Source organism: Drosophila busckii, chromosome 3L (genome assembly GCF_011750605.1).
Source record: "Drosophila busckii strain San Diego stock center, stock number 13000-0081.31 chromosome 3L, ASM1175060v1, whole genome shotgun sequence".
NCBI lineage: Eukaryota > Metazoa > Arthropoda > Insecta > Diptera > Drosophilidae > Drosophila > Drosophila busckii.
The window spans coordinates 2,542,535-2,562,548 of record NC_046606.1 but is presented as its reverse complement, the minus strand read 5'-3'; the positions used below and the strand labels follow the sequence as shown (position 1 = coordinate 2,562,548).

At 39.4% G+C, this 20,014-nt stretch overlaps 7 protein-coding genes across 13 annotated transcripts; 3 read left to right on the top strand and 4 right to left on the bottom strand.

Moving 5' to 3' along the window:
* The first annotated feature begins 36 nt into the window (after positions 1 to 36).
* LOC108599640 (methyltransferase-like protein) lies at positions 37 to 1,211 on the top strand. The gene is made up of 2 exons (XM_017986613.1): positions 37 to 205; positions 385 to 1,211. The coding sequence occupies exons 1-2, from the start codon at positions 96 to 98 to the stop codon at positions 1,193 to 1,195; spliced, it is 921 nt and encodes a 306-aa protein (XP_017842102.1). The 5' UTR covers positions 37 to 95; the 3' UTR covers positions 1,196 to 1,211.
* A 1,000-nt stretch (positions 1,212 to 2,211) lies between these two features.
* On the top strand, positions 2,212 to 6,313 carry LOC108599643 (vesicle-associated membrane protein 2). Of its 4 annotated transcripts, XR_001915158.1 has the most exons (7): positions 2,214 to 2,299; positions 2,670 to 2,707; positions 2,979 to 3,129; positions 3,203 to 3,361; positions 3,421 to 3,472; positions 4,923 to 5,300; positions 5,828 to 5,893. XR_001915158.1 is itself a non-coding variant. In XM_017986618.2 (6 exons), the coding sequence occupies exons 2-6, from the start codon at positions 2,679 to 2,681 to the stop codon at positions 5,995 to 5,997; spliced, it is 561 nt and encodes a 186-aa protein (XP_017842107.1). In that variant the 5' UTR covers positions 2,214 to 2,299; positions 2,670 to 2,678; the 3' UTR covers positions 5,998 to 6,313. The 4 variants fall into 4 exon arrangements, 2 of the variants coding, with proteins under 2 accessions (XP_017842107.1, XP_017842108.1); XR_001915159.1 differs by lacking the exon at positions 2,670 to 2,707 and having other exon boundaries at positions 2,212 to 2,299; positions 5,828 to 5,890; XM_017986618.2 differs by lacking the exon at positions 4,923 to 5,300 and having other exon boundaries at positions 5,828 to 6,313.
* A 1,702-nt stretch (positions 6,314 to 8,015) lies between these two features.
* LOC108599638 (striatin-interacting protein 1 homolog) lies at positions 8,016 to 14,410 on the top strand. Its single transcript, XM_017986610.2, has 4 exons — positions 8,016 to 8,215; positions 10,902 to 11,803; positions 11,863 to 13,623; positions 13,686 to 14,410. The coding sequence occupies exons 1-3, from the start codon at positions 8,081 to 8,083 to the stop codon at positions 13,619 to 13,621; spliced, it is 2,796 nt and encodes a 931-aa protein (XP_017842099.1). The 5' UTR covers positions 8,016 to 8,080; the 3' UTR covers positions 13,622 to 13,623; positions 13,686 to 14,410.
* LOC108599641 (probable phospholipid hydroperoxide glutathione peroxidase) lies at positions 8,238 to 10,073 on the bottom strand. Of its 4 annotated transcripts, XM_017986614.2 has the most exons (4): positions 9,971 to 10,073; positions 9,090 to 9,290; positions 8,611 to 8,931; positions 8,354 to 8,545 (listed from the first exon to the last, which is right to left on the bottom strand). In XM_017986614.2, exons 2-4 carry the CDS (start codon positions 9,264 to 9,266, stop codon positions 8,354 to 8,356), a joined length of 690 nt encoding a protein of 229 aa, XP_017842103.1. In that variant the 5' UTR covers positions 9,267 to 9,290; positions 9,971 to 10,073. The 4 variants fall into 4 exon arrangements, with proteins under 4 accessions (XP_033149495.1, XP_017842103.1, XP_017842105.1 ...); XM_033293604.1 differs by lacking the exon at positions 9,971 to 10,073 and having other exon boundaries at positions 8,238 to 8,545; positions 9,090 to 9,266; XM_017986616.1 differs by lacking the exon at positions 9,090 to 9,290 and having other exon boundaries at positions 9,971 to 10,071.
* Positions 14,402 to 15,434, bottom strand: LOC108599639. Its single transcript, XM_017986611.1, has one exon. The coding sequence runs from the start codon at positions 15,410 to 15,412 to the stop codon at positions 14,426 to 14,428; it is 987 nt and encodes a 328-aa protein (XP_017842100.1). The 5' UTR covers positions 15,413 to 15,434; the 3' UTR covers positions 14,402 to 14,425.
* Positions 15,435 to 15,470: 36 nt separating this feature from the next.
* LOC108599644 (dolichol-phosphate mannose synthase subunit 2) lies at positions 15,471 to 17,830 on the bottom strand. The gene is made up of 2 exons (XM_017986620.1): positions 17,178 to 17,830; positions 15,471 to 15,633 (listed from the first exon to the last, which is right to left on the bottom strand). Exons 1-2 carry the CDS (start codon positions 17,284 to 17,286, stop codon positions 15,494 to 15,496), a joined length of 249 nt encoding a protein of 82 aa, XP_017842109.1. The 5' UTR covers positions 17,287 to 17,830; the 3' UTR covers positions 15,471 to 15,493.
* A 165-nt stretch (positions 17,831 to 17,995) lies between these two features.
* LOC108598595 (Ilp8) lies at positions 17,996 to 19,926 on the bottom strand. The gene is made up of 2 exons (XM_017985289.1): positions 19,157 to 19,926; positions 17,996 to 19,102 (listed from the first exon to the last, which is right to left on the bottom strand). The coding sequence occupies exons 1-2, from the start codon at positions 19,811 to 19,813 to the stop codon at positions 18,245 to 18,247; spliced, it is 1,515 nt and encodes a 504-aa protein (XP_017840778.1). The 5' UTR covers positions 19,814 to 19,926; the 3' UTR covers positions 17,996 to 18,244.
* Between the last annotated feature and the right edge of the window lie 88 nt (positions 19,927 to 20,014).

The following is a 20,014-nucleotide window of genomic DNA, read 5'->3' as shown; positions in this document are numbered from 1 at the left end:
CATCGAGTATTTTAACAGGGTGACTGCAACCCATAAGGTATTTTAACCAACGTGTAAGCTTGTTTACGAATTTTATTGAACTTAATTTCAATATAATGAGTGAACCTGTCCTGTCCACTGATGAGGCTTTTAATGATGAAAAACGTCCTCAGTTTGGCACACGCCTGCTTAAGGAAAACGATGACGTGTTCAGCCAAAACGCCTGGTAAATATATTCAAGTGCGCGGTATCAGCAAAACTTGGGAACACACTCGCCGGCGCAAAAAACCAAGTGGAGCTGGCGGGCGTGTGCTAACCAATGCACAAGAGGTGTTCGAGTTTAATGCATGGTACAACCAAAGTGAACAATGTAATATGAATCTTAATTACTATAACTTTTTATAGGGACCATGTCCAATGGGATAATGAGCAGGAGCAAGCCGCACAGGAAGCCGTAGAGATGAATTCTACTGTCAAAATGAGTGAAGATCAACGTGAACGCTTTCAGTCAGAAGCACCCAAGTTCTGGGATTCGTTTTATGGCATACACAACAATCGCTTCTTCAAGGATCGCCACTGGCTGTTTACAGAGTTTCCTGAACTAGCTCCCCATAATACCGACGAGCGCTTGGAGCCACGCAGCATATTCGAGCTAGGCTGCGGTGTGGGCAACACCATACTGCCACTACTGCAGTACAGCGCAGAGCCCAATTTGAAGGTATATGGCTGTGACTTTTCCGCGCGCGCAATAGAAATTATAAGTAGTCAGCCGCAGTTTGATAAGAAACGCTGCGAGGTGTTTGTTTTGGATGCCACTGAAGAGCAGTGGAAAGTGCCATTCGAGGAGAATTCCCAGGACATAATTGTCATGATATTTGTGCTGTCTGCCATTCAACCGTCGAAAATGCAGCGTGTGATGGATAACTGCTATCGCTATCTAAAGCCAGGCGGACTGCTAATGTTCAGAGACTATGGACGCTATGATCTTGCGCAGTTACGCTTCAAGAGCGGCAAATGCCTGGAAGATAACTTTTATGTGCGTGGCGATGGCACCATGGTGTACTTCTTCACCGAACACGAGCTGCGAGATATGTTCGCTAAGTCAGGCTTCAAGGAGGAGCAACTACTTGTGGACAGAAGACTGCAAATAAATCGTGGACGTTGTCTCAAGATGTATCGTATATGGATACAAACAAAGTTCAGGAAACCGCTGTAGATGAGACGATTTTTACTCGCTGTAATAGTAAAAGCTACTCGTTGCGCAGTGCGCAAGCTTTTGTACTCGTCCTGACAGCCAAAGCTTTTTCCCCAAATACACATAACAGTTAGGAAAGCTGCAAGTTTTCGCAGTTGGCTAAAATCGTCGTAAGTGAAAAATTTATCTGTGCTTGAAATTTATTCAGTTTATTATTTAAATACATAAAATTAAGCATAAAGTATATATTTGCTATGCGCCAAAGCATAGCGTAGGACATAATATAAATGTATAATTGTTAAACAAATGCACTGCCGTTTGATTAGCTAAAACTGTGTTGTGTAAAAATTTCATTGATTTTTCATCGCTTCAAGCAACTTTTAGCATTTGCAAATGTTTTTCCAAGCCACACCAGCTATAATTAAAAAGTAACCACAACAAATTTGGAAGTTTGCCCAAGTGTATGCAACAAAATTTGTTAATAAACGCATAGAAAAGAGTGGAAAAAAATATAAGTACAATTAAGAATTCTAGAAAGTACATTGAATGTGTGGGCGTGCAAAGCTGAAGCTTTAGCTTTTCAAGCCGCCACTGCGTATAGAATAAACATAACAACAGATACTAAAAATAGTTGCAACTATTTTCGTACTCTACCCACAACAGTTTGAACGCAACGCCAGGAGATTCCCTCTTTACAGTTGTGCTGCATAAGGCTGTCGTGGCAAGTGGATTCCACACATACAGACACACTCACACACACATATTCGCAACCGACTGTTCCCTCCTGCAACTGTTAACCGCAGCCGTGTCCGTGAGGGGTGCCGAGTGCGTTGAGTTGAGCGCAAATTCATTGACGAAAAGCTCACAGGCAAGCAAGAGAGTAGCGGCCAGCTTAAACTGAGAAAGTGTGAGAGCGAGAGCGTAACCATCTATAACAAAAACAACGAAAGTTGCGCTGCCACTCCCCACCAAACGTCTCATCGTTCAACGTCATCGCACTGCGACTGCAAAGCAAAGGCAACGTTGTAATTTCTTAATACAGTTACAACAACAAGAACAGCAGCAGCAGCGGCTAAAGCGGGAATAAAATCACCTACAAAAGCACAACACTTAACAAAAAGCAATGTAAGTAAATGAAATTATTGATTTGCCTGGCCAAGACATAAAGCAAATGGATTATTGTTATTATTATTTGGGTAAACACTTGAATATACAAATAGTTAAAGAAAGAAAACACGCAAAATACTTTTGAGCAGCCAAGCTGCGTACTCGTGTCCGTATCCGTGGCCGTGTACGTGTCCGGCGCATCACATGGCATATTCCCGCACAATACAAAATCGATAAACCTAAACACAAGTTGTCGTGCCCCCAAATGAGTCAGAAAGAAAAAATCAGATATGCAAAAAATAAAAGGAAAATACATACATATTTACAATTTACGTATTGAATTGCTTAACTATTACTTTGATTGACATTACTTTCTAAACCTATACAGTAACTAGACATGGGCAAGAAAGACAAGAACAAGGAACAGTAAGTGCCATGCTCAACGTACTCTGCAGTAGCCTGGCTAGAACTTGAGCACTCTCTTATAGTAACAGCGCACTTGTACTTAGTCCCATACACATACATACGTACTTATATGCATATGTATAACATGCGTAACCATATAGCCGTATCCGTTCCCGTACCCCCTCAGCAGTACTTAATTTGAGACGTTCCTCCGTGGGGAGCTGATTAGTCTTAGCAATGACATTTTGACTGCCATCAGGCGATGACTAATGAGTCTGTCTGTATCCCGCAGGGCGGATGCTGCAGCAGCTGGCGATGCACCACCTACCGACGGCCCACCAGCCGGCGAGGGCGGTGATGGTGAGATTGTGGGCGGACCACGCAACCCGCAACAAATTGCGGCACAAAAGCGCTTGCAGCAAACGCAGGCCCAAGTCGATGAGGTCAGTGCTAAAAACGCAGCAATTAACATAAAAGCTATTATATAATATGTATGTATGATTGAATGTGCTATAGGTCGTGGACATTATGCGCACGAATGTCGAAAAGGTGCTGGAGCGTGATGCCAAACTGTCGGAGCTGGACGATCGTGCCGATGCCTTGCAACAGGGCGCCTCGCAGTTTGAGCAGCAGGCGGGCAAGCTAAAAAGGAAATTCTGGTTGCAAAACTTGAAGGTAGGTGGCAAGATTACTTTGGCTTTTTGTGAGATAACAATTGAATATTCCTCTTCAAGATGATGATCATTATGGGTGTCATCGGACTGGTCATCGTTGGCATTATAGCAAGTAAGTTGTTCGTGCGGAAATCCTTTTATCAAGCTCATAACATAAAACACTCTCAAAGGCCAATCCACAGCAGTCTACACAACAAAGTATACTCAACACAATCAAAACACTTTCCAATAGTATCCCAATATATAATTAATTTAGTTCTAAACAATTCCTTATTTAGCGTATTTTCTATTCTTTAACCTGATTTGAAATACTTAACTAAATTGCTTTAATTTGTTTTCTTAATTCTGTCACGTTTTCTTTCTCTAGGTAACTTTATGTAGATTGCTAAACTATCTATAAGATATCTTAGTAACTTAGTTACAATGCAATGCTAAAAATCAATCCAACTCATTTAAACAACTGCTGATCGTTCGCTTAAAGTACTGAACCTGAATTTGACGGCTTGTGAAAACAAAACAAAAAGTTATATTGCAAAAAAAAAAAACCAAAACTATTTTCATTTCAAAAAACGAACGATTCATCGAGCAATTTGTTTAGCATATCATGCGATTCGACAACCATAACAAAATTTGAAATCTTTTAATAACAACTTCAGCATCATCTGGTTCCATACGTAAACCATTACGCACCAGGTTCGGTAAATTGTTATAAAGCCATGTTAAAAGGCTTTTCATGTGTTGTTGTCGTTTTTTCATTTGTGTATTATTGTGTTTGTTAACAGTAAAACTGGGAGCACCAGAGTTACCCGAGTCCGTTAGTCCCAGGATATTTAAACATCCTTAGTTAATATTATTAATATATTTGAACCCGTAAGCAGAATGAAATTAGTTAATAGCGTTGCTTTAGCCACTATACATACGTAATATTGTGATTTGTTCAGTTATTTATATTTACAACAAAAATCAATAACAATTACAACAGCCGTAGCTGATATGTGCAATGTCCTTTGTAACATAGTTGAACTCGTCACGCCACGCCTTTAACTAGTTGTAACTAGTTTAAACTACCCACAGCAAATGCATAAAGTACTGCAATCTAATTCATTCAATTTCTAATAATTATTTTTGTTTATATTTCATTTATTTTAAAACCTTCAAACCTCAAGTCCACAATCCACAAACTGTACACTCAAAAACAAATTGTTTTATTTATTTACTACAGAGAAAGACGAAGAATAATTTTATGTGCAAGCTTTAGCTTTGTAAAAACTTTAACTAAGAATTATTGCAAAATATAACAAATACAATTTCAATTTTATTGTTTGAGGTAAAAACTAAAAGTGTTAAGCTGAAAATATTATTGCTAGGTGCACTTGAATCTAAATTAGAACTACTTATGCAATATTTAATGGTACAGTAAACGCTCTTTAGCATGGACTTTAATTGCAAGTTCATTAATTGGAGCGCTTAGTGTATTTTTGTTTTAGAGCACCAAAACACATTAAGTTTGGTTCCATTTTTAAAAGCTTGTATCACAAATTGCAAACAAAAATTTCTCGTAGAGCCTTTCATGTCGGATGATGCTGCTGCTTCTCCACCTCCTGCTTTGCAGCAGGTTCATGTATCCGCACCAGAATCAGTATCAGCACCACCACAACACCATCACACACTCAAATCCGAACCAACACTCGAGAAAACTCCATTGGCTGAGAAATTGACCGATGAGCCACCGAGTCCACAGGATAAAGTGGCGACAGGACAATAAAAACGCTCAAACCAACAGCTACAACAACAACAACAACAACAACAACATCAACAACCACTCAACCAATCAATTGCACAACAACAGACAACTATTTAAAAGAAACTTTCAAAAAGTTAATAGACAACATTTCACACTTTAAACCATACGACCAATAATACGATCTAATTCGAACACTGTAAGCAAAAACAGCAAAAACAAAAACCAAATGAAATTAACATGGCTTTTATATACCGTTACACCTACGACTTATTAATTTTATGCTGCATGTTTGTTAATCCTTAACGTACGCAAAAGTTGGTTTTAGTTCAATTTTATGTTCAAATTCATTGATGTTGTTGGCAACGATAAGTGTGTGATTTCGTTTATCATCCTCTTGTATATACTAGTACTATATTGAAATTTCCCAATGCACCAATAGCTTGACAAGGATTAAAGTATAACAGAGTTAACTATGGGCTGGGCTCACTTACAGTTTCTTGTGTAAATATTTAAGGGGGCCTCTAGCTCTAGCTCTCATATACATATAATATATTTGCTTACAAAAAAAAAAGAAAAACCTATATATATCTCATTTATACATAAGTATGTGGCGTATACGTAATATTCGTGTAAACGTATCTATTTAATTGTCATTTCAAATGATAAAAAGCTATAAAACTAATAATTTGCAGCCGTAAACTAATGTCTATTAACTATCAACAGATAAACTAGGACTCATTGGCGGCGAGCAGCCACCGCAGTATCCACAATATCCGCAGTACATGCCACCACCACCGCCGCAGCAACAGCAGCCAGCCGCCGCAGGACACTCAGCGCTGGCAGACGATGGCGTTGCAGGAGCTGTAGCCAAGGCAGATCATGGCGGCGCATAAGTGATTATGGACGGCATTTTCTTTTAAAGCCAACAGTTGAACGCTGCTTACATCATGAAACATCTTTAAGCAAAATCTAATTTAAAAAAACTTACAATAGAAATCTCGAGAATTGCAGAGCAGCAAAATTTCTACGTAAACGTGTACTTAATAAAAGCGGCAGATAAACCAACATTTTAAGTAATTTATGACATATAATATTATAAATTATCATAATACAAGAAGAAGACGAAGAAAACTAATAAGAAATGACGCTCCGGGCAAAATAAAGTTGTTGCTAATTTGTTTATGGTTACATTATTTCATGCATATGCATATACTTATATATATAAATTAAAAAACGTATATATTTATGAATAAATTAAAAGAACAAAAAAAAGCTATGCTATATATATAAACTCAAACACTGCACTGGCAACAAGGAGCGCCAGCGCCAGGACATGATATGAGGTTGCTTCTCAAGTTTCGCATACGCAGCTCTTTGAACTCAGTTTCCTTAGCTAAAATCATGACTTTTGGAACAAATTAATATATACATATATATATATATATATAAATAAATAAAAATTCAAATCAAATGTGTTGAGCAAGCGCTTTTGTTCCTAAGTCAGTGTTACCGCAAATATTCGAAATGTATAATCCAAACGAAAGATAAAGAAGTGAACTAAAAGCCAAGCTGGATACAAAAGAGACATCTATTTAACTAGAAATAAATTTAACTAAATGTTTACTGTGCAACAATACATATGTAGTCGATAAAAGTAATAACAAATTAGCAAAAATATACAGCATTATTAATTTGCGCATTTTCGGTTCAAGCAAATGTTTATTAATATTAAAGAAGAAGCAGAAAACAAAAACGCAGCAAAACCAAAACAGTTCAACGATTATAATTAAGCGCTTGTGACATAATTTGTTGTTTATTTCTACTTTTTTTCTTTAGTATTTCTTTGAAATATGTATATTTCAATGTTATAAGGATGAAAGTCATATATATATAAATATATACTATTAAACTATATAGGCATACAACTTCATATTCAACAATTAAAGCAAATTCAGCAAATCGTATTAAAAAGAAAAGAATTAAAGAAAAAATAATCATGTCTTATGCCATTTCAACAAGTAAGTAATTCTTAGCACCTACTAATATTACTTGACTTGAACTAAACCAAAGAACAAAATCACATGCATACATACTAAACGATCAAGGTATTAACAATTAAACAAGCGCCTGCCCAAAGTGCTTTGCCAATCAACTAAAAAAACAAAAATGTAAGGCACATCAAACAAATATAAATTAATTTACAAAAAAAAAGTTTAAACTTTTACAACAATGTGCAGGTATTTTTAGCAATATACTTAGCGTGTACCATATAGCGCCAATTGCTTAATGCGCGTGTATTGATAGAATTTGTTTAATACCCGCAAACACCGACACACACACACACACACACACCACACACTTCATATGCATATAAACATTATCCACTATAACTTAAATAAATTATAAATAAATTAAACTAGCAAGAATATTTGTGAGTTTTTGTTCGAAATTATATAATTTATAAACTGGTACTTACCAATGCATTAATCTATAACAATTGTGTGTGTATATGTTAACAAATTGAATAAATAACAACAAAAATATATTGAAAGTTGAAGGCACAACAATAACAAGAAATCACTCAGTAGGCGTAGTAACCAGCTAAAGGATGGATAAATTTCTAATAGAGTCTATTGTAGTTTTGTATTAATATAAGTATAATAAATAATATAAATAAAAATAATAATAAAAAATATAATTGGCTTCAATAAATATATATGAAACTTATATAAACAATAATAATACTAATTAATTTACCGATTAATTGCACCAAAAACAAATAAAAAAAGATACATGATTATTTAAATAAACAACAACAAAACAAAAAAAAAAACAACTCAGTTGTCATATCACTTTGTTAAAATTTTCAGTAGAAGCAGAGTGTACTTGTTTTTGGCATTCCAGATTTGAAATATTTAGAAATTTTTCGAGCGTGTGACTTTAATTATACTAGCTCACCCAAACTATATATATTTTATGTCGAATACTGAATATGACATGGTCTGGATACACTACAAGCAAGTACGCGCCAAGAAGGAAGCTAAGGGCATGATCATGAACTTGAGTATACTTGCCAAGCTCTATAGACAAGCACGCCAGGCCATTGTAGAAGTGAGTAAACCGTTCTTTGAAATTAAATTGAAATAAGCCTTTATTCAAGACTGTCGATTACGACTGCTAAGCTACAAAGACTAGTTAGTGAGCCAAAGCCAAAACATGTTATACAAAAAACGCTTACATTCTATAAAACTACAACAATTTTTCAATGTCCTTGGCTATATCCATAGGATCAGTGGTGGGTGCATAACGATTAACAGGTATGCCTTCCTTGTTGACCAAAAACTTGGTGAAATTCCATTTAAGACCGCTGCCCAAGGTGCCTGTCTGCTTAGCCTTCAGATACTTGTAGAGTGGAGCAGCATCATCGCCGTTCACATTGACCTGTTCATGAAAAAAAGCTTTAGTTTAACATGCTTTAACTTATAGAAACGTGTGTAGATACTAGCCTTGGCAAACACTTCGCCTATGTCAGCCTTCGCGTCACGCAAGTGGCAGACCATAGCTTCACCATCGGATTCTGGCATTTGTGAGTTGAACTGATTGCAAGGGAAGTTCAGGATAGTGAGGCCGCGTTCGCCAAACTTCTCCTTGAGCTCGGTGAGCTTCTGATAGTTGTTCTTGGTTAGGCCACACTTTGAGGCAATGTTGACCACCAACAGCACGCGACCCTTGTACTTCTCCAAAGACACATCGTTGCCGTGTGTGTCCTTTACGGTAAACTCGTAAACAGACGCTGCGTTCTTAAAATCTCCACCAGACATGTCGATCTGCAAGACAAGATATGCAAAATTAGCTTAAGAATGTTAAAGTTTATGAGTTCAACAACAAGCAGGCACCAAATACTCAAGGCAATGCACAACAAAGTTATTGTTTTAGTTTTGCAAGACAAATTAACTAGTCTCATATTAGTTCACATACTACTCACGCCAGCTGCTGTTGAGTATTGTGCCTTCTTAGTATCCGCAGTGCAATGAACCACGGCCAATGGCAAAAGGACGACGCAGTAGCGACGTTGCTGACTTGGCTTATTGGCAGCGACTGCTGATAGTCTGAAACACCTGGACGCTTGCCTGCCAATGCTCTGCATGTGCTTGAGATTCATATTTTATGGCTAACTAACACCAAGCTGCAAAAAGTCATTCAATAATGCAATCCATTATCAGTCATCAACGCAGCAAACAAAGGCAATTAGAGCTAAGACAATTGGAAAACTCACAGTCACAGTGGTCAAGTACTTCATAATTCATGAAGGTCAGAGTCTAAATGACTCAACACTTGCCCAATCTACATATAGTTGGTACACACATGTGCGTGCGCGGTTTAGTCGATTAGATTAATGCTATGCTTTACCCCCCCTTTGCGCTTGCAGGCGACATTATTAGGCATGCAAACAAATACATATAAGAATAACTGGACAAGATAAACGCTGTGAGTGAATGATGGTAATTGATAGAGTGTAATTACTTGCTTGGTTATATACATGTATGTGCCCAGTGCTATGGCCAATGCACCGAAGAGTAAGGACACCATTGAACGACCAGCCATTTCGTTAAATTGCAATTGATTATTTCACAAAAGTATGTTAAATTGCTCAAATTGACACAAAGGCAGCTGTGTCAATATGAATCTGCAAGCTCACGCTGATATGCACTCACAGTCTTTTGGGTACAAAGTACAAACGGATAGGGCGTTTTGATATGATTCTACTAAATGTCACCTGTAATGCTATTAGGCCACGCAATCACAACAATAATATGATTTATGATTTATTGATTTGAAATTTAGCAATGATTTAAATCTGCTTACTTATTCCGTATTGAGTTGCGACGAAGTTAAGCGAAAACTGTTACCGGCACTGTTGAGCAAGGCGATTAAGTAGCTTCTATTTCTACCATACCCTTATGAAAAGCTTTAACATTTCTTCAAAAAGTTTGTAACACTTTACATTTCATTGACAATTATCAGTATTATTGTATAGCATAATCTACTACTGTCATCTCCCTTTATTGCTATATTAATTTTTATGTGCTAGCGTACATGGTACAAGCAGTTTTTATTCAAATTTACAGGAAGGGTATAAGTGATTGCATCATATCTTTCTTCTGTTATGTTTTCTTTTTGTCGCTACTATCGATGGTTTTTCACTATCGATTTGTCATCGACAGCACATACGCTGCAGCGCCACCTAGCGCTGCGTTAGGATTGACCACAGCTCTCTGAAGCTATACACACGATCGAGCTAAAATTGTTGGCATCGATAGGGCACATTAAAAAATATTTTTTTTTTGTAATACACGCACATATAGCCATGTCTTTTAACGATATGTTCAAAGAGGCTCAATATATTTTCAACTATCGATATTGTACCACCTCTATTTTCATTTAGCGCATAGATGATAGTTGATCTAAATGCACATTCGATTGCATTTGGTCACACTTGACAAATTTTCTTTTGTGCTGAGTTTATATTGCTGCAAAATTGTTAACGAAATGGAGTGTTAAAGGGAGTAAATAGTATTATGCTCGCATTTGGCAAAGTGTAGAGAAGTTATGGCGCGCCCTTAGAGCACCCACACTACTGCCGAAAAGGATACACAATTCCAAAATATACACGCAAGCATATTTATACAATTATATATATAAATACACACATACTTACACACACACGTTCGTGGCTTGGGCCAGAGACAACAGCCTCTAAATGATGCTTTCATCCATAAACAACTCGTTCGAGCAGGACACACACGATGTGGACGCCAATTGTGACGGGCCCGACTTGGATTTCGTGTACGCCGATGTGGATAGTTATCAGAATGAAATTGCCGAGCTCTACAGCTACACAGAGTTTAGCGAGTTCCAAATGAATGTTAAGGCTTTCGAGGACCAAATGGAACTCTATGATCTGCCACCAAATTGGCAAAAACAAGATGCCGCCTCTCAGCGTAGCATTGTTATGAAACTAATAGACCAACTGGAGGTCTCGGACCGCGCGTTCCGCATGCAGGCGGCACGTTGCATACTGTATTTGGCGCAGGGTTGCTGGGCCGAAGTGCAATCCGACGAGGAGCAGCATCAAAATACGCGCGATAATGTTATTGTGCTTTATAAGCTGGGCGTGTTTTCCTCCTTCATTGACTTGCTCAACATGGAAATTGAAACCGCCTGCTCACCGGATATTGTGGCGGTTAAGATAACCAACGTGACATTGGTGGACTCCACAGACATACGTGTCATTCTCTCGGTGCTGTACATTATCACAGAGACAATACGTGATGAGCACGAAAAGGGTACTGAGGACTATAAGGAGCTGGCTGAATCCTTTGTACAAGAAATAAACAGTCCACTCCCTGATGGCGAGCTGCTGGCGGTCAAGCTGCTGGGTATGATTACACGCTTTTGCAGTGGCGCTGCTCCGCAGTTTCCCATGAAAAAGGTTGTGCTGTTGCTGTGGAAGGTATCGCTTTTGGGTCTAGGCGGTATGGACGTGCTAAAGAATCTCAAGAACGAATACAGACTCAATGTCGGGCTGGAACCGATCACGGAGGACACGCTTGAAGTTACCAAATGTATGCGTGCCAGCTCACCGCCTGCTACAGCCACAGACATACTTGAAAATCAGTATCCCAAGCGTAATTTCAAGTAAGTTTGATTCGCAAATGCAAATTTCAGCAAATTATTTTAATACACTTTAATCACAGGCGCTCACTTATGAAACAACGTTTCTTGGACGAGCCGGAGCAAATTGACATGGAAATGTCCGGTAATGAGGGTGGTCCCAATGCAAACAATGGCAACACGGCATCTGTGGGCTCCAATACTGGGAATGGCGAGGATGAACTTTCACAGTACTATCGGCCTTTTGATGATCCCTCCGCTTCCACTTCGGGCGGCAACACAGCGACGGCTAATCCCAACAATCAGCCAAGTTTAAATCAAACGCCCGCCGCCGTGCCTCCTGTGCAGATAACAGCGCGTTTGCCTTGGACGCCTAAAGTTCGCCAAAAGGACATTGATCAGTTCTTGGACATATCCAGAAATAAGTTCATTGGTTACTCGCTTATAGGCGATCATGAAAGTCTAGCGGGCCTACCGCAACCCATACACGAGGGCTTCAAAACGCTGCAGCGTCACATGTATGTCAGCCTGGCAGATGTCCAAATAAAGAAAGAGGAGGATATTGCACGCAACCCCATCTCAACGCACGAGGATGAGATTAAGCTGACACCAGCTGAGATACTCTACCAGGCCATATTGCCCAATTTGCCGCAATATATGATAGCTCTACTAAAGGTCTTGCTAGCCGCCTCGCCCACATCAAAGTCGAAGACAGAGAGTATTAATATTATGGCCGATGTACTGCCTAAGAAGATGCCGCTAACGGCTACGCAGTCCACCAAGCTTACAGTGGATATGGGACGCCACAAGGAGATTATAGTCAAGGCCGTGTCGGCTATTATATTGCTCTATCTAAAGCACTTTAAGATCAACCATGTATATCAGTTTGAGTTCATGTCACAGCATCTAGTGTTTGCCAACTGCATTCCACTTGTGCTAAAGTTCTTCAACCAGACGATCACCGAGTATGTAAACACCAAGAACTCTATACCATTGCTGGACTTTCCCTCGTGCGTAATTGGCGAGCAGCCAGATCTAAGCGGCGATAGCTTTGTCTATGGCACTGACATGTCAGACAAGCCCTACTCCTGGCGCAATGTATTCAGCTGCATTAATCTACTGCGCATACTCAACAAGCTTATCAAGTGGAAACATTCGCGTGTGATGATGCTGGTGGTGTTCAAGTCGGCGCCCATACTAAAAAAGACTCTCAAAGTGCGACATGCTATGATGCAGCTGTATGTGCTCAAGCTCTTAAAGATGCAGACAAAATACTTGGGTCGACAGTGGCGCAAGTCCAACATGAAGACGTTGAGTGCAATTTACTCCAAGGTACGTCATCGTCTCAACGACGATTGGGCGTTTGGCAATGATCTCGAGTCGCGTCCTTGGGATTTCCAAGCGGAGGAGTGCACGCTGCGCGCCTGCGTTGATCGTTTTAATCTACGACGTTATCCAGAGGCTACACAAAAGTGCGGCACAGGCGGTGGCAGCAATGGCACTGCCGCTCAAAATGCCGAGAATGCGCAGCAGTCGAACATGCATACAGGCAATGGCAGTGCCAACAATGGCAGCGATCGCGATACAAATGGTTATGGCAATAATGGCAGCAGCGCCACTGGCACCGGAGGCAACGCACAGCAGGGACAGCAGCTGCATGATTATGGGGTAGAGGGCGGCTTTCCCAGCGATGAGATACTTACGCATTCGGACTTTGCATTCTTTGGCCATTCGGGCTGGTGGGATCGCAAGGTGGAATTGACAGATTATTTTAAAGCCAACTATGCTGTGTGGCTGGAGGAAGAGGTCTACAACAGTCAAACCGACTGGGATGCGCTCTAAGCGTAAGTTTGTTATTGTTATTATACAGTTCAATATTATTAACAAGCTGTTTTTCTCTTGACAGCTGCACCTGGATTAATTATACAATAGCAGCCGTAGCAGCAGCAGAAGCATATTTAAGCAAAAAGTTATTAACATAATTCTAAGCATATTACATATATAAAGTCGATATGAAACTATTGATATAATCGCATCCTTGCAGTCAGACAGTCAAGCATGGGACCCTGCACTTAACACCTCCAGTTAAAACCAATTGGCAATAAAACTTGTTCAAGCAACAAATCCAACGATTCATGGCATAATCTACTACTGTATACTTAAATATTCATACATATGTATATGCTAACGTATAATTAATGTATTTATTTTTTATTAATACTACTATACACGCATACACCCAACTCCACTTTATGGAATTTGCAGCAAAATAAACTCGAAACGTAGTACTTGAATTAAGTTAATTTTTCATGCAAGTTTATTTGTAGTTGTGCTACGCACGAGCGAAGAAAAATACTACATTTATAATAATTGCCTTAAGTCTAATTTAAAATACATTATTTACAAGTGTGCATATGGTTGGAACCATAAACAGCGTTTAAATTTAAACCTTCAAATAGTACATATTTCAATTTTGTTATTTTCAATTAATTTGTTTTGTAAATGTTTAGCGCAGCTAAATGAATTCCTAAACCACGTGCCCGTTTCAAACCAACACTTAGAAATAAAACTAATTAAAGTAAAGCGTAGTTTAGTAAACAACTTAATATATGCCAATAATGTTCTCTGCTATAATGGTTATATGTTTTACTGCTCCATGGGACAGGCTGTGGTATAGACATTGTTATAGAGCATGCCAAAACGCTTCTGCTGCGGCGGGCAGGCAACGGGTGATGTCGAGGGCATCTCCATGTCGCAACGCTTCTCAAAGTAGTGCACTATGCGCTGCAGCACAAATTTGAAAATCTTCTCCTTGGATATTTCGCCATTGAGAAAGGTAATGTCCTTGCAATCACGATACTCGCTAAAATTCTGCTCATAGTATGGCCAAACACAGAGCTCAAAGTATCCCGTAACATCAGGTGGATCATAGGTGCGTCTACGACGGCGCTCAAAGCATTTCTCGTAGGGCAAATGAAAGTGATATTTAATGTTACAGAGTTGTAACAGCTCGGGTTGATTAAATATCATAAAACCCTCAACTAAAAGCACATTGATCTTTTGCGCAGCCAGCTGTGCATTTACATTTAGTTGCATAATATGTTGTTGTTGCTGCTGCTGCTGCTGTCTGTGTTGATGATGATGCTGATGTTGTTGATGATGATGCTGGTGATGGCGATGGTGTTGATACTGATAAGCCGCGCCTCCCATGTGTTTTCCATTACTGTGCGCATGTGGCTGATAAAAGCTTGTGTTATATGATTGTTGTTGCTGCTGCTGCAACTGTTGCTGTTGTTGATACTGCAATGCGTAATGCTCAAAATTTGCATAGGTGGCCTGATCCATGGGTCCATTTATAATATGCGCTATGTCCGCAAGCATCTTTTTCATGTCCAGTGAGCTGAGAAGCTCAAAGTTAATGGCATTCAACTTCTCATGCCGCTTGTGTCGTCTGTCGTCTATGGGTAAGAAATAATCATCCTGCGAAATGAGTTTCACCGTGCCTATGGTAAAGGGCGTATTCCAGAGCGGCGCATTGTTTAGCTCCTTGAAATAGTCGCGCAAACCATGCGCCAGCGTTGTCTTGCCGCCACAGGTAACGCCCGAGATGCCAATGACCAGCCATTGCGACATCTTAATGCCAACTGAACTGAGCGTAGAATCTCTGTGCTGATAAAGCGCCGTAGCAGTGAACTTTTTTTGTTGTCAGGTCTTTTAGGCTCGTTTTGCCTTTGTAAAGCTCCAAATGTGATAGAACGAAAACACGGCTATGCCGCCCAAGAAAATTACACCACACACAGTGGGCACTATAAATGCGTATTTCAATGGCGGAAACAAGGAACGTATGGGGTTACCTGCAAAAGAGAAAGTATTTAGATTACTAATACCTTGACTGCTTACAACTTAATATAAAATACTTAAAATAATATACCTTAATATACATATTAATCAATAGATTACTCTACCTAATGGAATTTACTGCAAATACATTTGCAGAAAAATGTACTACAATTTCGAAAAAGGTTATTTTTTTCATTCCAGTATATTTATCATGCAAGGCACAAACTGAACTTAGTAAAACTGGCAAATGCCAGTAGCAACCATTATTATTTTTATTGCTCCATGGGAGAGGCTGTGTTATAGTGATTATTGCAATTGAAAGATGAAACTGTAGATTGCAGGCATTGGATGTAGTGGAGGCATTCCTCGCAGGGCAAATGAGGTATTTTTAATATTGCAGTGTTAACAGCTTGGGCTGATTGAAAATCATAAAACCCTTTATTAAAAGCACATTGATCATTCCGCAGCCGGCATATGTTTTTGTTGATGCTGCTGCTGTCCTTGGTGATTTTTGCTGATGATGCTGTTGTTTATGGCGACGGGGTTGATATTGATAAGCCTTTTTATGGCTGTGCGCATGTAGCTTATAAAGATTTCTTTCATATGATTGTTGCTGTTGTTGATACTGCAGTGCATAGTGCTCAATATTTTCATTGCTAGCCACGGATCCATAAGCATCTTCTGCATGTCCAGTGAGCTAAGCAGCTCAAAGTTAATGGCATTCGCCTTCGCATGAGGCAATAAAAATAGTTTAAGCCTTTGTGGAAGGGCGGTTTGTTTTTAGGTTGTCTTGCCGCCACAGGTAACCCCCAAGATGCCAATGACTAGCCATTGAGACATCTTGTTACCAAGTGAATTAAGCATAGAATCTCTGTGCTGATAAAGCGCCGTAGCAGTGAACCTTGTTTGGCATTTGGTTTTCTAAGCTCGCTTTGCATTTGTAAAGTTCAAAATGTGATAGAACGAGAACACGGCTATTTTGCTCGTTTTGCTATGGTAAAGCTCCAAATGTGATAGAACGAGAACACGACTGTGCCGCCCAAGAAAAAGACACCGCACCTAATGGCACCATAAATGCGTACTTCAGTGGCGGAAACAGCGAACGTAGGGGATTACCTGCAAGAGCACACGCGAGAGAGTAAGAGAGCGAGAGTGTATATGCATGAGTAAAACGACCTTGACTTTGGCTGTTACAACTTGTGAATTAATTTGAAACGCTTGCGCCACAGGTATGCTGCGTAAAATATGCACGACTTTTAAACACCTTAACTAGAATATTAATCATTGTATTATATGTATTGTTACCAGAATTAAAATTCAGATGCCCACGCTTTTTGTTAAATTACTACACGAACACAAAAACTTATTTAAAGCAACGGCACTTTAATTACGTTACAAAAGACCGCTTGTGACTGAATGAGGAAAGCGCAAACTGAGATTATTTAATAAAGCATGCAAAAATATATAAATTAGTTATAAATGTATGCATGATTTTTTGTTGATAAGCCGCAAGCACACGCATGTATATTATAATATATACACATATAAATAAACTCACCTTCATCGAGTATCATAAACGGCAGAATCGCTACCCAGAAGAAGTAATAAAAGAACACGGCAATAGCGCTGAACAATATGATTTTTCCGAGCTGTGCATTTGAAGCCATAAATAGTGGATTTATTTGATAGTACAACACGCGACCAGGCTAAACTTTAACTGCGCATAGGTTAGTACACACATGAGGTTTTTATACATACATATGAACATATGTATAGCTGTGCATGTACAATTATAAACAATTGTTTTGTGTCTGACACATGCGTACGCAATTTGCTAACGATTTTTGTAACTCTAGTATGTCGCCGCTATAAACAAACAGGTGGTGTCACGCTTGATCCAATGTCGATTGTTAGTTAGTTTCGGCTTACACTTACACACACGCACACACATGCATGAACAAATATAAAATATTTGCAAGTGTTTGTTTGGGAGTGTGTTGACTGTGTTCTTTTTTTTGTAATTGAGTCTGAGTTCGTCCACACTGCGCACTTTATAATTCTTACGTAAAATTACCCGCAGCTGCAGTTTATTTAGCGTGTTTTGTGTATCGTCCCATTCACCAAGTTTTTAATTGTGTTTTTTAATTGAATTTAGCCCGTTTGTTGGCTAGCTCGTAAATTTATCCGGCTGTTTTCCGTATTAGTTATAAACAAAATGCGAGGGCTGACAAGCAACGACAATAGAGTTGCCAAGCATCACATAAACGAAAGTAACTCGTGGTGAATTTTGTTCAGCTGACTATTGCAGCGCCCCATTTCAAATTTCAACACCAACGCCTGAATACTGAAAATTGTTTTATTGCATTTATTGTTTTGAAATATATTTTATTCAGCAAGCTCAACACACATAAGCCAAGTATATTCGTATTCTTAATATCTTAAGCAAATTCGATAAATTGCTCGATAAGCTTTACAATCGCTGTGGAGAATATTATTTTTTGATGGTTGAATATTAAAAAAAAAACGTTTGAGACTAATTGTTTTCAAAATAATTAGACAATACGATCAATAATAGATTTATATAAAGTAACCCTATTTCGGCAAATTACTGCATCGCTTACACAATCATATCTTCCCACAGGTACACCAATGATCTGCAATGGCAACGTCCGCACATCGCCTTGTCGGACTAACAGGCAGCAAGAGGCTCTGGCATTGGGCGCAATCCGCAGCGCTAGTATACATCTCACGAGTGCTGCGACCTGATAGCGCTAAAAGATGCTTGAGGGTCATGTATAGGTCAAAGGGATTCGTCAAGCGATTGCGGTTTTTACGCAGCGCATCTACCAGCTCTGGTTGTTGTTGTCGCAGATATCCTGGCAACCATATGAACAGCATCGGTTGCCGATCCTCCAGCCAACTCAAACGAGTTTGATTAGAGCCTCCCCTACGTACGCCGTGATCGCTTAATAATATCACCACGCTATGCTCCATAGTACCCTGCCGCACTAGACGTTGCAGAAACTCCACCATATACTTATCCATGGCACTGGATTGATATAGTATCGCGTTATGACTGTGCGTGTTGGTCCAAAACATACCAAAGTAGCTGTCGTTGCGATAGCGCCTGGTAAATTCCAAGGCATAGTTATAAACATGTTCCGAAGTGTGAACGTAGCCCAAGCATTGCTGGTAGTCCGCCCGTTCCGTCTTATCCAGCCAGTGCTCCGCCGCCATCAAATAAGGACGCATATAATAGTCCACTGGACGTTCCCAAAATCCATGTTTCCGATAGTTAAATGTATTAATGGCCACATCGTCCTCTCCAAAAGCTGTCACATAGCCAAGCTCACTATAGAGCTGCCAAATGAAGTTACACTTGTCCAGTCCAGCAAACAGATATGGATTGCACGTCTTCAGCACGCTGGTTAAGTTGAGTCCAGTCAAAAATGGCAATAAATTCGGAAAGGTGTGGTTAGCAACCTATAAATATACAGTTAATCAGCCTGTTTATCTCAAGCTTCAATGATCCTTTACCTTGTTATATCCAGCCATTTCAAACCAATTATTTGCCTCCATATAACGATGCGTGTCTGGCATGGCACGCCTTAGATTCTGACGCGACATGGTGTCAATGCCTATCAGAAGAACGCTGGGTCTGGCTCGACCACCAGCTGCTGCTGTCCAATTGCTTAGACGCTGCCGTAACTGCACACGCTCTGGAACAGTTGCATGGCCGTTTGTATAGATTAGTTTGCCATTCAATCGACAACGTACTATGAAGCCATCCAGCTTATTGGGCAACTCCACGCTGCTCTTAAAGCCCTCACACTCTTCCATCTCTATTTTATTTTCATTTCTCCGAATTACGGACATGTAGCAGCAATCTAGCGAAACATCTGGCTGCACAGCGAATTCCAGATCGATCTTAACGTATGTTTCTATCACAGATTCATTAATATAGAGCACATAGCTCTCTGTATATTCGTTGTACTCCACGTAGGTCAATGGTTGTAGCAAGGTACAGGGCTTATAGCTAAGCCGATTAAAGTTCTTCATTAAGTCCGCCTCAAAAGGATCCGGATCGGGTATGCGACAGGAATTGTTGTTAATGAATTGATTTGTCTGAAACGTTGTTATCCAGGCAAAGAATATAATTGCAGCCAAGATTTTATAATGGAAAAAGTTTGCCATTTTAATTCCAACCTCAGTCGTTGCTGCTAATTAAATGTGAAGACACTCAAACTTTTTGCAGCTTTTTCAGTCTTTGCTCAAAGCCAGTTGTCTTATGGGGAATGCAAAGCTCCAAAGCTTACTTACTTTCCAAGTAATAATTGTGCAGCAAGAAGTGCAAACCTATGAAAATGTAGTAAATTTAAATAGAAAATGTTTGTT